General features: G+C 41.1%; 1 protein-coding gene across 1 annotated transcript in view; it reads left to right on the top strand.

The window, feature by feature from the left end:
• The window catches only part of nat16 (N-acetyltransferase 16), a 28,719-nt gene extending 11,368 nt beyond the window's left edge, over window positions 1-17,351 (top strand). Inside the window, exons 2-5 of the mRNA XM_055938473.1 lie at window positions 1,913-2,136; window positions 4,246-4,470; window positions 4,721-4,990; window positions 5,298-17,351. Of these exons, the coding sequence (XP_055794448.1) occupies window positions 1,921-2,136; window positions 4,246-4,470; window positions 4,721-4,990; window positions 5,298-5,630 (1,044 nt within the window). The 5' untranslated portion in view covers window positions 1,913-1,920 and the 3' untranslated portion in view covers window positions 5,631-17,351. The remainder of the gene's footprint in view (window positions 1-1,912; window positions 2,137-4,245; window positions 4,471-4,720; window positions 4,991-5,297) is intronic.
• Window positions 17,352-18,787: the final 1,436 nt, after the last annotated feature.

The following is an 18,787-nucleotide window of genomic DNA, read 5'->3' as shown; positions in this document are numbered from 1 at the left end:
CCGAAAGGTTGCTAGATCAAATCCCCAAGGTAAAAATATGTTGTTCTGCCCCTGAACAAGGCAGTTGACCCACTATGCCTAGGCTGTCATTGTAAATAAGAATTTGTTCTTAACTGACTTGCCTACTTAAGTAAAGGTTAAATGGAAAATATACAGTTTATTAGGTACACCCATCTAGTACTGGGTCAGCCTCCAGAACAGCCTGAATTCTTCAGGGAATGGAATTGTTGCTCAATTGGTATCAAGGGACCTAACGTGTTCCAGGAAACCATTACACCGCCTGTACCATTGACACTAGACAGGATGGAGCCATAGACTCATGCTGCTTTTGCCAAATCCTGACTCTGCCATCAGCATGACACAACCCGTTGTGGTCGTCTGCTGCAATAGCCTATCCGTGACAATGACAGTCGAGTTGTGGGCTCCAAGATGCCATTCTGCACACCACTGTTGTACTGTGCCGTTATTTGCCTGTTTGTGGCCCCGCTGTTACTGTAGCTTGCACGATTCTTGCCGTTCTCCTTCGACCTCTCTCATCAACGAGCTGTTTTCGCCCAAATGAACTGTCGTCGACTGGATGTTTTTTGTTTGTCGCACCATTCCCGGTAAACCCTAGAAAGACACTGTTGTGCGTGAAAAGCCCAGGAGGCCGTCCATTTCTGAGATTCTGGAACCGGCGCGCCTGGCAACGACGATCATACCACTGTCACTTAAGGTCACTTGTTTTGCCCATTCTAACGTTCAATCGAACGATAACTGAATGCGTCTATGCCTGTCTGCCTGCTTTATATAGAAAGCCACGGCCACACGACTCTGCTACTGTCTGTAGGAGCGAACCATTTTCGTGTACGAGGTGTTGTACCTAATAAACTGGCCACTGAGTGGATAAATATGCTAAACATTGTGTTATTCACACTAAACTACATTCCCCCATTAAATTGGGTATTTGTCATCATTCTTTTTGAAGGAATCTTTGTGTACCTAGCAGCTTTGGAGAAATGCTGGATGTGAGTTCTGCAGCATATTTCCCTTCTGTCGAACCTGCTGTTCAGTATTTCTCCTTAAAGGCCCAATGCAGCTATTTTATAGCAATATCAAATTATTTTTGGGTAACAATTAAGTACCTTACTATAATAGTTTTCCATTAAAATTGTCAAAAAGAAACACAAATCGCTTTTTAGCGATTTTATTGGCCTATTAACTAATTTATCACCTGATGATGTCATCAGGCAAGCCGAATCTCCACCCATGCAAAACCTGCGGATTAGAAGGTCATGTGTAGATTGTATTTTCAACCAGCAACAATCAGGAAATAACACAGATAAAAATGTGTCACACTTTTACAGTGTAAATTTCATAAGCTGTTGTACAATATGATACAAAACAGAATTTTGACTGCACTGGCCCTTTAAGATTGGATGTTATTTATCTATTTATCTCTAGAGTATATACTGTAGCTTTACTTTACTGGAGTTAAATCAGATCAAATTCTCAATTACAGCAACGGATGTGCTTCCTGTCCATTTGCTTTATAGGCCTGCTCCTGGTTCCTAATCAGATTTTTGCACTCTCTCGCCCTTTCTCTTTCTCCCTCTTCCTGATCTCTATTGATCTCTCTCCCTCACTCCCTCCTCTCATTCTCTTTATATCAATCTATCTCCCTCCAATCCCTTCTCTCTCACTCCTTCACTATTTCTACCCGATCTCTTCATTTATCTATTCCTCTCTCTCTTATTTGACCTTTTCCACCCTTCTCTCTCACTCTCCTATTCACCTCCATCTTCTTCTCTTCCTCTCTACTTTCTCCAATATTCTTTCCTCTCCTCCATTCCCCCCTTTCTCACTCCCTTCTTCTGGCCTTCCTCCCTCTCCATCCCATCTCTCCCCCTCCATCCCTTCTTCCTGTCGCCAGCTGTAAAGATGAAGATTGAGAACAGCCTGCCCCGCCCCCAGCTCCCCGAGAATCCTCCCCAGACGGGCCTCCAGTTCACCGTGGCGACAGAGGAGGACTTTGAAGAGATCATGGCGATGAGCCAGGACATCTATGGAGGGCTGGACTACCTGCCGACCCGCTACACCGCCTGGCTGTCCGAGTCCAACCGCACCGTCATACTGGCCCGCAAGCAGGGCAAAGTGGTGAGAAAAGGTTATAAAGTGTGTCATAAGCATGTTGTAGCATGTTTATAAAGATGTTATTATGGTGTTGTAAGAGTGTTAGGAATGCTACCAGGCCTGGCAACAGGAGACCAACTGTACCGTTGTACTGGAGTGCAAACAGGGCAAAGTGGTGAGAAAAGGCTATAAACGGTATTATAAGCTGTCATAAGGGTAATATAAACATGTCATAGCTTGTTTATAAGGGGGTTATTCAGCTGTAAAAAGGTCTGTATTAGGAACTACCAGTAGCTGCCCACGTACTACACCGCCTGGCTGATCGAGACCAACCACACTGTCATACTGATGCTTGCAAACAAACAGGGCAAAGTGGTGTGAGGAGTTACAAGAGTCTTCAAGGGTGATGCCATAGAAATAGAATCCCTGGAGATTAGGAATGGCCTACTTTGGAACCATTGAGAGTTACAGTTCAAGTCAGAAGTTTACATACACTTAGGTTGGAGTCATTAAAACGTGTTTTTCAACCACTCCACAAATGTCTTGTTAACAAACTATAGTTTTGGCAAGTCGGTTAGGACATCTACTTTGTGCATGACACAAGTCATTTTTCCAACAATTGTTTACAGACAGATTATTTCACTTATAATTTACTGTATCACAATTCCAGTGGGTCAGAAGTTTACATACACTAAGTTGACTGTGCCTTTAAACAGCTTGGAAAATTCCAGAAAACGATGTCATTGCTTTACAAGCTTCTGATAGGCTAATTGACATCGTTTTAGTCAATTGGAGGTGTACCTGTGGATGTATTTCAAGGCCTACCTTCAAACTCAGTGCCTCTTTTCTTGACATCATGGGAAAATCAAAAGAAATCAGCCAAGACATCAGAAAAAAAATTGTTGACCTCCACAAGTCTGGTTCATCCTTGGGAGCAATTTCCAAACGCCTGAAGGTACCACGTTCATCTGTACAAACAATAATACGCAAGTATAAACACCATGGGACCACGCAGCAGTCATACCGCTCAGGAAGGAGACGTGTTCTGTCTTCTAGAGATAAACGTACTTTGGTGCGAAAAGTGCAAATCAGGAGGACCTTGTGAAGGACCTTGTGAAGATGCTGGAGGAAACAGGTACAAAAGTATTTATATCCACAGTAAAACGAGTCCTATATCGACATAATCTGAAAGGCCGCTCAGCAAGGAAGAAGCCACTGCTCCAAAACTGCCATAAAAAAGCCAGACTACGGTTTGCAACTGCACATGGGTTACAAAGATCGTACTTTTTGGAGAAATGTCCTCTGGTCTGATGAAACAAAAATAGGACTGTTTGGCCATAATGACCATTGTTATGTTTGGAGGAAAAAAGGGGAGGCTTGTAAGCCGAAGAGCACCATCCCAACCGTGAAGCACGGGGGTATCAGCATCATATTGTGGGGGTGCTTTGCTGCAGGAGGGACTGGTGCGCTTCACAAAATAGATGGCATCATGTGGGAAGGAAAATTATTTGGATCACAAAGGAAATGTGGGCAGAACAAAGCCCTGACCTCAATCCTATAGAAGATTTGTGGGCAGAACTGAAAAAGCGTGTGTGAGCAAGGAGGCCTGCAAACCTGACTCAGTTACACCAGCTCTGTCAGGAGGAATGGGCCAAAATTCACCCAACTTATTGTGGAAGCTTGTGGAAGGCTACCCAAAATGTTTGACCCAAGTTAAACAATTTAAAGGCAATGCTACCAAATACTAATTGAGTGTATGTAAACTTCTGACCCAATGGGAATGTGATGAAAGAAATAAAAGCTGAAATAAATCATTCTCTCTACTATTATTCTGACATTTCACATTCTTAAAATAAAGTGGTTATCCTAACTTACCTAAAACAGGGAATTTTTACTAGGGTTAAATGTCAGGAATTGTGAAACTGAGTTTAAATGTATTTGGCTAAGGTGTATATAAACCTTAGACTTCAACTGTATATTACCTAGAAATAACAAGAGAATTACAGATAATGTTCACACAAAGTGTATCTCTTCAGCTGTTCATAATCTCCCTCTGTCTTTCTCTCCCCCTCTCCTTTCTTCCCCATCCCCTTCTCCTTTATCTCTCCGTTCCTCCCCTCTCCCCCCCACCAGATTGCCCTGGAGTCAGTGTGTGTGATAGATGACGGTGACACCATGCTGGTGGAGGGGTTACGTGTGGCCCCCCAGGAGAGGGGGAAGGGCGTGGCAGGGGTGCTTCTGCGGTTCTGCTCTCAGCTGGTCAAGTCCAAGTGGCCTGAGGTGAAGGTGACCAGGCTGACCCGCGACGACCAGCTGGGGCCCAAGGACTTTCAGAAGTACCGCCTCATCACCAAACAGGTAGGTATTGGTTAATTGGTTAATTTGTTGCTTGCCTGATTGGTTAATTGATTGATTCGTATTGTAAGCCTTCCAAATTTCCAACATTTTCGCCCTATTTCTGACTAGAAACCATTATAACTCTAGTCCACTTGTGTAGGAAATCATGTTCTACCAAAATTACAGATTTCCCCTTTCACAACAGTCTATTAACCAACCATACAACCTTCTCTTTACCCTACGTCCTTTCACCACCGCCTCTCTCCGAAAGGGCATCCTGCTAGTTCGCTTCAATGCCGAAGACCTCAAGCTCCGGCTCTCTGAACTGGGGCTGCATGTGACCCTCCCTCCCTCCTCTGAGGGTACCCCCCAGGGTTCTGACACCCCCCTGGTTCCCCCGGTCCTTCTGGACCTCAACGAGGCCCACCAGATGTTCCTCAACTCTGGCCTGATGTCCGACGTACTCCCTAACGCTACCATTGTCCAGGACTGGCAGCCGTTCAAACCCCTACCCAGCAACATGGCCATTCTTCTGAAGAAGGTAAAACGTTATATCATAATGAGGACCTCTATGGAAACAAGTTGGTTGACTTTATCGTGTTTAGGGTTGCAAAATTCCTGTAACTTTCCCCAAATTCCCAGGTTTCCCAGAAATCTCGGTTGGAAAACTCTCGCAATAAGGAGAAAATAAGCATCTGTAAAACTTGGGAAAGTTACCCTAATTTTGAAACCCAAAAGTTTTTAAAATCCTTGATTATTTTCAATGTATTGCTCTACTCCCGTGGCTGAAGCAACTCTATACGTATTTCACATTTCTCAAATAAAATGAATTAATTCATTCATTCAAGGACATCGACTGGATGGTGGACGACCGTGACGTCCCCTCCGTGGCCAGCCTCTGCACCCACCCCTTCCGGGTGCCCGGAGGTCCTTACCGAGTTGGTGACGACACGTACTACCTCAACATCGACGTGTTCGGTAAGGACATAGGCCTGGTGCTCCAGCAGTTCCTGAGTCACCTCCGGCGCCACACAGCCACCCTGAAGGGGTACGTCATGTGTCAGATGTTTCTGGATCCTCCCATGTGGAAACCCATGGTCGAATTCTGTCGCCAGACACTGAAGGTGGAGCTGGTTAAGGAATATACAGAGCAGTGCGTGGTCGAGTCGGATGTCATGTAGCTGGCAGAAGAGGAAGGAGGAAGAGGAAGAGGAGAAACAATATGAAGGAAAAAACAGGAAAAGTTGACAAATTCAGAAAATGTTTCAGAGACCCAACGAATGAACAAACCACATTCTCTTTAGAAAATGAAATGGAAAAGTTCCCAAAGAAACTTCGGAACGATTAGCAACAAACTCCCTAAGCAAGTCTATAGTGAAACAACTTAGAAGCAGCATTAGATTTGCAATATGTTTGATATTAATACTACCGCTAACAAAAAATATTTTAGGAAAAAAGGCAGTTATTCGAAATACCTTTGACAAATTAGTTTCAATTAATTTCTCCGTCTTTTACCATTCAGTCATCGCAAAAATCGAACTCTTAACAACAGGAGTAACTTTATGCTAACGTTACTCCTTTAAAAAAAATAGAAAATGCAAGCTAGTTTAGGGTATGTCATACCATTTAATCCTTTTTTTTGTTGTAAATATAAAGTATAAATATGTACACATTCTGAATTGCAAATAAGTCTGCACAACTCTTGAGGCACTTTATTAAATCATATGAGCTGTTGTGCTAAAGTGCAAGTGATGAAGTGAGGAATAGAGGAGTTGGTTTACTTTTAGAGATAACTGATTTTAACTGATTCAGAACGCATCACTCCCATCCATAGTAAAGGTAGAAATCCTTTTTGGACTTATTCTATCTAACACCAAACTAATGCCCAAATACTGTCGAACAAACAATAGCCCTTCAGTGAATCTTACCTAGCATTTGCACGCTTATAATTCACACTAAATGGCTGAAACGGAACAACTAGAAACACACTTAGCTCATAACACTAAAACCTGGCCAGTTAACTTTTAAAACTATTTAGTTGTCTTCGTTGTTTTTTTTAACAGTCACTCAGTTGTTTTGTTTTTAAGCACTTGACCATATTGCTAATTTATTGCTACTTTTCCACATGTACTTGAATGCATCAGTAGTATGTAAAGAGGTAATATATTAACAAGCAGAAGCTTTCTGGAGGCTTTCCTATAACAATGTGCAATCTAAGCTCACTCTATAGTAGATTGCGAACAGTGTGAAGTAGGTAGATGTACTACACAGTATTCCGCAAAGACTCAAACAATGGAACTAATATAGTTGAGATTGACTTAACATTAACAACATTGTTCAGTAGCTAGAGAAATATTTCATCGGTAAACGTCGCCCTCACAAATATTATCTGACAACCTTTGTAAAGGTTGAATTCTAGTCCCTCATGGTGGTTGAAAACATCAACATAGATACTACAGTCACTCTAAGACACTTCATATCCACTCTACGAAGCTCCATAGCCACCCTAAGAAGCTTCATAAGCTTTGGCACGTGGTAAGAGCTCAGCAAATCTCAAAGGCCTCATAACCACTCTACAAAGCTTCATAGCCACTCTACTAAGCTTTATAAGCTTTTGGCTCTTTGCTCTTGGACGTTCCCTTTAAGAAGTGATGCTTTTGACATGACGTAGCACTGAACGAGCCTACATTGCAACCCCCAAATTGAGACTGAAGCCATCTAAAACCACCACAGAAGAGATACTGGCCATTCTATGGACTCTCCAACCTGCCCTCGTTGTAAAAGGGACCTTGTTGTAAGGGATTAATTGGACGGCGGAAGAGAATATCTTTTTTAATTTTTTTGGTACACTGACCCTTGTCTGGACACCCCATCTGTCATCCTCCTGTCTTTCCGAGACGAAAGGTTAAACGCACTCACACATGATGAATGAGGGATTGGACTGGATTGATATCGGACGATAGATGGACAAGATGCCTGGAGAAAGTGGAATGAAGAATGAAGCAAATGCCATACTGGATTCCATATTCGTCAAAGCAAAAGAGAAACAACAAAACAATACTTTGTAAAGGCTGATGATGATTTTCTCAGTTCTTTGAGAAGCACTTCCTATTTTTTTCACCCATTGAAGAAGCAAAGCTGGACTGACCCCCCTTTTTTTGCTGCAGCTAGTCATGAGGAAGAGGAAGATAAAGATTTTAGCAACATGAATCCAGTGGTGAAGAGAAGAAGAGAAGTAGTACACAAGCAATCCTACATAGATGTATTTTTAACAAGATTGTCATTCACATTCTAACCCATTTACATCTACCCAATTCATACACTCCACTCCCACCCGGCTCTAAAGTCTTACCCCTACCCCATATACGAAACCCCACACGAAACCCCCCTGACAAATCATTTCTTAGAAATTCTCCATGATATGGGAAGGTAGAGCTTTTCCTCACAATCAAGAACAACCCCTCTCGCATTCTCTCGTTCCTCATGAATAGATTCAAGACCAATTAAAAGCCACTGAGTTTAAAACATCATTATGTAGATTATCGTCAACTCTTGGCTGGTCAAAGGTAAGGGGCCCTGGTTGTACTGTCATATCCATGCTGGCCATCTGGTGTATGTAAATGGTCTTGGAGAGCCTGCTTTCCTGCTGCTAGTGTGTGAACAGAGGACCAAATGACAAGGGTTTTACTATTCATGAAACTTAAGTAATACGTTATTAACCTAATATGAACATTACTTGGCTTCTCGTTCATGAAACCTATTCAGAAAATTGCCTAGTTAATTGTGGCATCGTAGGCTACACAAGTGAGTAATACTTTTTCGTTGGTGTTGGACATTCATGAATAGAGATCCGTGTATTTACAGGAAAGTCGGTGAGATGGGAGCAGAGGAGCTAATTTGTCTCTCTGATAAGACAGAATAGTATATCCCTGTTTGACATTTTGAAAATGATCCTCTTTTCTCTCCAGTCCAGTCCACACCCCATATCTGAGTTTGTCTGTCTGTCAATCTGTCTGCACAACTGGCAAATGGAAAGCAGTTCTACTGTTCCTTCCTGGTCTCCGTAACAACGGAGCTCTCAGTTCTTAAAAGCATCCGAGTGTCAGTGAGCAGTGTGATATAGCTATCTTATAATAACACAGTGTCATGGTGGTTTGACGGTGGTGGACGTTGCATGGTCTCAGATAGACAGTGTTGTATTGTGTACCCAATATACCCTGCAAAGTCCACCGACCCACTGATCCAATGGCTTTCCAAGACCATATGGCTAAATTGGATACCACAGCACGGTCCAAGGATACGACAGGGAGGATGTATTTGGTTGGAGGGTGAACACGCTAGGTAAACTTACTATATCTGATATGATACACATGCACACACTCACGCACGCACACACACACACTTACACGCATCAAATCCACACAAAAGGACATTTCACCTTCCCAAAAACTACCCCTCAGCCCCATCACACCCATGCAATCTATTGCCCAAATGCCCACTTACCCCCACAACAACATGTCCTAATCTATGTTGTATCTACTACCACAGGGACAAGGTTGTTGTCATACAAACTGCCTCAGTGCCCAACATACCCACCCAGGAAAGACTGTCTATACCCATGTTCTCCATCTTCACTTAGACTATACAAACGGTTGTCTGGTGAATTGGAGGTTTGTCTGTGTTGTCTAGTATATTTATATATATTTGACCTACAGATATGTGCACAGTATTTCAGAGGGATGTGGGATTCAGTAGGTATATTCTGTCTTGGTACTTATTTGATTATTTGTAAAGGTATGTTGGGTTGTGTGTTTGAGGGAAAGCTCGAAGGGCAACGTTTGGTAGAGATCCAAAGAGATTGGATTGGTTCTAGACTGCTTCAAAATTAATTTGTCTACCATCAGATAATTCAGATTGATCAAAAGACTCTATAGCAGATAGTCCAAACACTCCGATTTATCCTTGCACTCAGAGATGTTCTCTAGAGAAGTACAAGTCATCCACTGTTCTGAAACATTCTAAACAAACTCTCTGCCCTCCCTTGTCCCCAAGAGCACACAAACACAGCAAAGAGAATGAATGGTTTTTAACCAACAGCTTTGGAAATAGATATGGTCTATCTTTTAGGGTTTCCTAAAGCACTGTGTATGTGACAGACATGCACTTTACATGTGAAAGCTACTGTATGGATATGTACTAAACCAAGAGGAGGGTACTTCATACTCTAACCATCCCTGATAGCGCTGGTTTGATTCTTTTTTTTTATATATACAATGAGGTTACTGTTACTGTGCTACCACCGAGTCGGATCTCGGTCTAATGATTGTAAAGTAAGCATTTTGTTCAGCCGATTCATTCGCCCTCTGCCGCAGTGATTCTGTTGGGGAGGGCAGCAGGGCAGCGAATGAAACGGGGGTCTGTTCAAAATGATTGATGGAGTGTTGGGAATGGAATGGAAAGATGAACGGAACACTCGATAGTGTTCTAATGTGTTCTGTCTCGCTGTCATCGTCGTCAACGAGTGATGTTAATCAGCCATGGTTACAATCGCCACGGTTACGCGACTCAGAGCAAAGATAAGATCTCCGTTGTGAATGAATTCTTTCTCGTTATGAATCTGATTGGATGCTTAATTGGTTGATTAAACATAATAATCATACATACTCATTATTGATCACATTTGATGTACAAACAGTGCTTTGATTTACAATTCTGGTGACTGTCGATGGCTGGTTATCATCTTGCTATGGGTTTGTGTTCTCCAATTGTACAAATTGTTAATTTTGTCTGAGATTCTTTCGTTTTTTACAATTATTTGATCTTGTACTAATTATTTCCTCTTATCTACCCTGTATTTTTCCACCATCCCATTTTTTTTTCATTTTAATTCCTCACCCATGTTCACCTTGTTCTTAAAACCGCTCAACATTTAATCTCTTTAAATCTAGATTTGGTATTTTTGAACGCAGAGACGGTTATTATTGAAAGCCTGAGCTGTCATGAATTAGACAGAGCAGAGACATGTTACAGTTGTTAGCATTTTGTCTGACAGGGAGCATGAAAGGTGCCATGGGATGTGTTTCAAACACAGGGAAGATTGTATTGTCTCGAACTTTTAGTGGTAACATTGCTTGGTCCCAGATCTGTATGCGTTTCAACCATCCCCTCTGTCTTTGATAGTCAGAGAACGTTGATTAAAACACATACTGATCTGGGACCAGTCATGTGGCTAGTGGTAGCTATGCTTGGTGGTGGAGAAGGAGAGAGTAAAACGAACCCCTCATCCTTCATTTAGGAAATGGCTTTTCACTTCTTTTTTGGGGGGCCTGGTCGCAAAGACAGACGAGGGAGGGAGAGATGGAGGGAGGTCATAGAGGATATGGGGTTGAGGGAAGGAGAGGTCAGGGAGAGGTCAGGGAGAGCAGGAGAGTAGGAGGGGAAGGAGGGATGGTGTGGGGGTTGTGGAAGAGGAGATTAGAGTAGAGTAACAGGAGTCGCTCTCTCTCTCTATTATTGCATTACCACTTTGGTAATTAAAGGTCATAAGAGGTTGGAAAAACCAGGGGAGGACGGTTACAGTAGGAACTGTAGACTACTGTACCCCAGGCACCCTGAAAACATTCTGTGAAGCTTTGTAGCCACACTAAGACGCTTTATAACCACTCTATGAAGTTCCATACTGTAGAGTCTCAGCTTTTACCCTCAGGCAAAAACATGGGGGGAGACAGAGATAGCAACAGAGAGGAAGAGGTGAATGACAACCGAGGACGAGGCCGGTCAAACTATTTATACATACTACCATTGATATGTATCCACACTATGTGTCCTTGTAGACACTACAACAGGGCTCTCCAACCCGGTTCCTGAAGAGCTATCCTCATGTAGGTTTTCGCTCCAACCCCAGTTGTAACTAACTTGATTCGGCTTATCAACCAGTGATTAGAATCAGGTGCGCTATTTTAGGGTTGGAGTGAAAACCCACAGGACGGTAGCTCTCCAGGAACAGGTCTACAGCCTGTGTCTCATTGGCTGTGTTGTGAGTGATAGATTGTCTTTTCTGGTCACCAGTTATTTTGACTGGGTTACATTTTTCACACAACCAGTGTTGTCTTTACATCTGCTATCCAGGGTAACTAGAGAACCAGGAAGTCAAGTGAGCGCTCTATGCTGTTCTGTATGCAGAGGCTGTGTCCGGAAGGACACTCTATTCCCTACATAGTGCACTACTTTTGACCAGAGCCCTTATCAAAAGTAGTGCACTATATAGGGCAAGGATGGGCAACTGGCGGCCCATGGGCCGCCCCCTTTTGATGGCCCTCGGATCAATTCAGTTGGGATCTCAACTTACTGTTGCAAGTTAGAATAGTAGAATACACAAGGTTCTCTGCTCTGCTGGCCAGTATTTATCTCCGCTCATACACAAGTCATAAAGGGCTAGTGTACTAATTTGATCGAGAAAATGTATTTTAATATTTTAATATATAAAAATAAAAATGTGATTTATCATGGGGTGTTGAAGTACCCTTAGCACCCCTACTCCACGCGGCTATGCAAACATTTCTCTCCATCCTATAGCAAAATGTGTAGAATTGCAGGAAATGAGTTATAAAATTGGTAAATCTCTCTGCCCCATAGGAAAATGTGGAGAATTGCAGGAAATCAGTTATAAAATTGGTAAATCTCTCTGCCCCATGGGAAAATGTGGAGAATTGTAGAAAACTTGCTTTAAAACTGCTCCATTTTCTCTACACCCCATGGCAAAATGTGTAAAATTGCACAGAAGTACCACTAAAGATTCTAAAATGTTCTCTCAGCTGTCAAGAGGGGGGCTGTTAAAATAATTTGCTGCCAATGTGGTGGGGGGTATGCACATATGGGTACGCAGACCCGCGAGGAACTGTGGTCCCTCATGATGAGTTCAGATTTTTTGTGTCCCCACCCCATCAAAGTTGCCCATCCCTGATATAGGGAATAGGGCTCTGGTCTACAGTAGTGCACTATATAGGGAATAGGGTGACGGTTCAGACACACGGTCAGGGTTTCCTTTCAAAACTAAAATAAATTTCACCCCTATGGGGAGGTGAGAACCAGCAAGGTTTGTATTTATATATATATATATAGACTAACTCCATATGAGATGGAGTTGAAGGCCCATCGCCTGCTGATGGCAGGATAAATGATACTGTAAGGGGCCCTAAACACACACATACAAACATATACACACACACACACACACACACTTTACATGCGTCGACGTGAACACAGGCAGGAGTGTCTATTCCTCTCCTAAACTGCTTACTGCTTACCCAGCGACACTGAAGAGGCTACGCGACAGTTAGCTAGAGTTTCAACCAGACTTTCTCCCCGTGTGTGTGCGTGCGTGCATGCCTGCGTGTGTGCGTAATGTGTCGATGTGTCACAGTGTCTGGTTGCACGGGGAGAGAGACAGAGACCCTTTTCAGTCAAATAGGGCAATGGTCTCCTTACCAAACCACCTGATCCGCTACTGTCTCAGCGGGTTGTGAATGGAAAGACTCCTCCTCCGTCCTAATTGGCACCCTATTTCCTCTGCAGTACACTACTTTTGACCAGGGCCCATAGGGCTCTGATCAAAAGTAGTGCACTATGTAGGGAATAGGGTTCCATTTGGGATAATGACTCTGTAAAGAGAGAACAGGAGAAGGGGAAGAAGAGGAGAAGGGGGGAGAGGTTAGAAAAGAGAGATGTGTAGGGGTTTTCGGGACGCTTATCTCGAGTTATCTGGAGTTTGGAAGGGGAGAACGGGGGGAGAGGTTAGGAAGAGAGAGAGTTTTTCAGATGCTTGTCGTGGGTTTTGGAGAGAGGCAGACGGATACCTACTATCTACTTTTATGGCTGTTGGAAGCTGCTGCTGGTGGATGTGGTTTTGGCTCAATGCGTGAAGCTCTGGATGTTGGAATGGACTCTGTCTAGAGGTTATAATGACAGGATAATGGTCATTAATGGGTAAATTATAGCTAGGCTTGGAATGGATTCAGACAGTGCTGCCATTGATATCGAGTAGCCAAGAATAGCGTAGTTGTACACAGACATGCACATGTAATACACACATGTAACATATGTAATACGCACACAAGCACATGTAACACACACATGTAACATGTCAAATTGATCATAATCCCATTTTTCTATCTTTTCTAAATGAATGAAAGCACCTACCCATAATGCATGTTTGATCATCGCCCTGTCCTGGGAAAGTGGTTATACATTGTTTTGTTTTCCTTTGTTTTTTGTTTTTTCATCCCTCCTTCTTCACGTTTATTTCTCTTTCTCTGAACCCTAAAAGAGTCTTAAATCTCCTTATTCAACTAAAAGTTCATTTAAGACAAATCTTAATCTAAGTCAAAGACAGAAATGCAGGGCAAGTTTGTGTCAAAATGTTGTCCAAACCTGTGAAAAGTAATTAAGAAGAGAAGCACAAATGAAAGCTTAATGTCTGCAAATTATAAATTAAACTAAAACGGCCATTAAAACAAAACACTTTCAACTGAAACCACAAGCAGAACTAAGAGGTTTCAAGTCTTTTCCTCTTCGTTTCCTTTCCGAGGGGGAGATAAAAGAAAATGATATAATGTGACTACTTGACCATACTGCCCCATGCCAATGTCTCTTCGAACTGTGAACAACTACTGTATTGTCGCTTTTGTGCATTTATATGTTATGACTGTTGATGAAAAATACTGTAAGGAACATGGGAGTGGAAGAAACCCTAGGAATAGAAACATGGCGGCCGTTACCATTGATTTGAATGGGGATGGCCATTCTAGGTATTCTATCTCTATGGGTGAAACGCAACTGGACCCTCTACCCTATCTATCTGTGACCATGCATATAGCCTCTGTGTTGTGATAACTAATCGTACTAACTGTGCTATGTGCATGCTATCCAACCCAAAGTAGCACTGACTGTCCTGCATATGACATACAGTATGTACCCTTGTTGCATACTTTCATGTGTACATTGTAAATAGCCTAAACATCTATCTGAAAGGAAGTCTGAATATGGACTTTTAGAAGAAGACAAGACACATCATATTGTAATTTTGTATGTTTGAACAGTTTAAAATAGGTTTTAGATGCTATATGCACTTTAAGGTAAAAACAAACACAAAGAGTTTCCGGTTGCGTATCCATACCCAAGTTCTGGAAAAATGTTAAGTGGGATTGATTTTTCTGTAACACCAGATGTGGTCATTCAGTGGGGTTTCATTCAATTCACTTCAAAGGTCTCAGAGCTTCCTGATCAAATGGTCCACCACCACATTCATTCCTCAGGTAATCTTGAGTGAATACTCTTACTTACTCCCTTTCCTTCTTTCTTTCTTATTTACATCCAACGTTGTAAAGCAAAGAAACAGCATACTATGATATTATTCTCCCTATTAAGTGGAATAATCCACCCGAATACTGGGGTGTTCTGGGTCCAAATTTCAGGTAAACTCAAACCAAAGTCTTCTCAGATGGTCTCCAAGGCAACACAACACAGCCCCCATCTGTCAAACTATACTATTGTTATAACGTCACAATCAGAATTGATTATCTATCATATTAAGGTCGAAACACAGCCTCTCTGTATGACCTACTGTAAAAATCGAAAGAAAAAAAATCGCTGTCAATGTACATGTACAGAAATTGAATGATGGCAATTACTGCTGTGCCTGAAAGTGACTTAACAATCTCCTTTATTAGAAATAATAAGAGATATTTGGAGATTTCAAGATTAGATATATCTGGAGACGCCTTTAAAGTTAGCAAATAGACAGCTTTGGTCAAGCCATGGCCATTACTGTTCATGATTGTTTTTATTTTTCAACATCAAAATATAAAAAGCGGCAAAATATTCCCGCGTACCTTGCCAAACTTTCCCTATAGGGGTCCAACTAAATGACCAATGTCTGAATGAACATACAAATACATATGTTATATAGACTTGGGTTAGATGAAAGTGCCAAGACCTTAACCCCTGCTCGGAACCACCAAGGTCATAAGGTCAAAGGTCATAGAGCAAAGGTTAAGGTGCTGGAGTTTTCATTTAGCCCTTTTTTCCTTGATATGGCTGCAGCTGTCGAGTTTCACCTAGAGTCTCACGATTATATACGGACGCACAGTATAGTGTGGAATATATTGTGCGTTGAAGCCTATATGCCACTGACTCAACAGTTATAACAGGTTATAACCTGCAATCAGGTTATACTGATCAATTCATGCTAGGATTACAGGATCCTGAGTGATAAAAGTCAGGATATACTGTATATTTATTAGTCTAATAACTTTACAGTTTTAAGTCATTTTAGTGAGACTTCTTATTGGATTTACAGCTGTGTGTCTGCCGAGAGGTACATACAATAATCAAGACAAGTTGGTTATTTGAAAAAAATGTATTCCTTTCTTTTCTCTTTTTTTTCTCTTATTAATAGTTTTTTTATACCCAACTTTCCCTGCTTATTCTCAAGCGGTGATTTGGAGAGAAAAACGGATTGAAAAAAAACGATTTCGTTTTTTAATTTATTATTATTATTATTGATTATTATTATTCCGTTTTCAGAAGAGAAAACCATTTGTGAGACTGACAGATGCAAAACTATTTTAAATACAATAATTAAAAAAAAAAACTTTACAATCTACGAGAGGTCTATTGAACGTGTTGTTTTTCTCCACCTCGAATGCAAACTGTGTGAATGTTGGGGAGTGACGATGGGTTTGCCACAGAAACTTGGCTAGGTTTACACTGAGCAAAATGACTAAGTTCAAACATACAACACAATACTTGAGAAACCTCTTAGGACAATACTTAAGATACTACTTAAGATGTGCATTTTGACTTTGTCTATGGCAGTATTTTTCTGTATTGACCAAGTGATTGATTCTTTTAACATGTTATTTTTTACTAAGGAGGGAAGCTAGCATTATTTGGGGGGAGAGTATATGCTTAGATATGGGACACAGAGGTAGAAGTTAAAGTTGAATGACTTTACACACACACACACACTCACAAAATGATTTTTCGGTGTAAACCTAGCCATATACTTACATGTAATACTTTATTTTTTATTTTTTACGCTGTATAATCTTCAAGTGATGGCTACAAAAGGGGAAGTAGTATTGACTGGTAACATTTCTTTCCTTTTTTAATTTTGCTTGCGTTTCTATAATATTGTTGTAGTAGTAGTAATCTGTAAAGAAAATTGTGCATTTCAACATACCTCCCTTTCTCTCCATTGTTAGGACAGGTAGTTTAACCAAGGACGTTTTAACATCTACAAACATATAAACCTTATTACATGTATTATGCAACAGTAGATATTGTGACATTGTTAAAGACAGAACAGCAGCAAAACACAGAAACTTTGTGTAACTGTAGAAACATTGTGAAGCCATTCTAACATTGTGATGATAATAGCAAACTGAAGTTCAGGCTGCTTATGTGTGTAGTAGTATTTGAGTAATATTTGAGTAGTATTTAAGTAGTATTTGAGTAGTATATCTGTAGTGGTATTTTTTTTCTTATAGGATAAACGAACAATGCAAGACTAACAGGGAAGAGATGCAAAATGTTAGAAAATGAAACACGGCACTACAGACTCTGACGTTTTCAGAAGTTCTTTGTTGATTGTTTCTTTATGTTGTTTTTTTTGTTCCTTCGTTTTTTTTTTCTCTCAACTTTCTCTGTTTTGATATTTGCCTTTGTTAGGTGTTGTTAGGTAAAAAGAAAAGAAACACACAAAAAAAGAGAAAACAAGTGCATGCCAGAATGTTAGGCTCTTTCTATATATTAAAAGAGCTCACTTTTTGTGTTAGACTTACAGAAATTTACAAGGACAAAAAAAAGAAAACAAAACAAGAAAAATAAAGGTGGGGTGGTGAGATGTGTGTGTTTTACAGGGGCACAAACAACAAACAAACAAAACGCCACGACAATGTGAGAGTGTAACACAAGTGTTATTATGCACCACAATGTACAAACACACAAACATAAAATAAAACGGATAGCATACCCATTGAACATAAGTCACAAAACAGGCACATGTGTAGGCTTCGGGCTACGTTGACCATTTTCTTTCTTGAATTCTTTCTTCCTTTCTTTCACGCACACTCTTAAACATACAAACACACAGTAGAATATAGTGTAGGTAAAAAATGATCAACGTTAAGTTGACATTTTGGTAAAAACATTTGTAAGCATTGTCTGAAATGGTGATGCCGACCAAGGCTTGATGGGTGGAAGATTTAAAAACAACAGTATTATCTGTTTATAGCATTAACTCAACTACCAACATAACTATGACATTCTCAATGGCACCACAGTAACAGAACTATCCTTTTCTCAAATGTACTGTATTTATATTTCAGTGGTATAGGCAATGGTACTTAAGTAGTTGATGTGTGGCAGGGCACAGAGAGAGAGAGAGAGAGAGAGTCAGCATGGAAAACCAATCTGATTTAAATTGTCCATAAAGATGGCATCCATTAGAAGGAGTTTTGGGTCACACACATACACACACACACATACGCACGCACGCACGCACACACACACACACACACTTTTGGGTTATGGCCTTGGCCCCAACACTGGGTTTGATGGAGCCATTACTAAACAACACAACACTATAGCCAAGCAGTGGCACATACGCCTCAGGGACACATTCTGTTGGAACTCAATGTTTAATGCAAATGGAAAATAAGACTTGGTCAGTACACAACGACACAATGGCATATAGGACAAGCTGGAACTTATCTCAAAGGTTATAACACGTTATAAAAGGTTATATAGAGGTTACATGATTTTCCATGTCATTATGTTTTCCAATACATAAGAATACAATGACACACTTACCATAGAGGTCAAAGGGAACTTGTGTCAATTGTTACCATAGAGGTCAAAAGGATGGCTATATAGAGGTTATAAAAGGTTACCAGATTTTCCATGTCATTTATGGTTTGAAATGACACACTAGCTCACTAAATATCAGGGGTTTATAAGAGTCAAGGTTGTTGTTTCTCGGTGGGTTGTAAAGTATTTGTCGGAAAATAATTGACAGTAGCCTACTTTGGGTATTTACATTGATGGGTGGAGGGTTTGAATACGACAGTAAATCAGTGTGGGAGTACGTGGCTGTGTGTGTGTGTGTATGTTGTGCTCTCTGCGACCAAGAAAATAAACAAATAACCCCTCCACCATCCCCCACTCAAAAAACAAAGCACAGGGATAATCTAGTTTTGTGGGTAGAAAGAGGACTGCATTTGGTCCTCTTTTTTTCCTTTTCAGGTGCCCAGTGTGTGTGGGTGTGTGTGTGTGTGCA

The sequence above is a fragment of the Salvelinus fontinalis genome, chromosome 11 (genome assembly GCF_029448725.1).
Source record: "Salvelinus fontinalis isolate EN_2023a chromosome 11, ASM2944872v1, whole genome shotgun sequence".
NCBI classification, from domain to species: Eukaryota; Metazoa; Chordata; class Actinopteri; order Salmoniformes; family Salmonidae; genus Salvelinus; species Salvelinus fontinalis.
The sequence above is the reverse complement of the archived record's forward strand: the minus strand, read 5'-3'. Positions and strand labels throughout refer to the sequence as shown.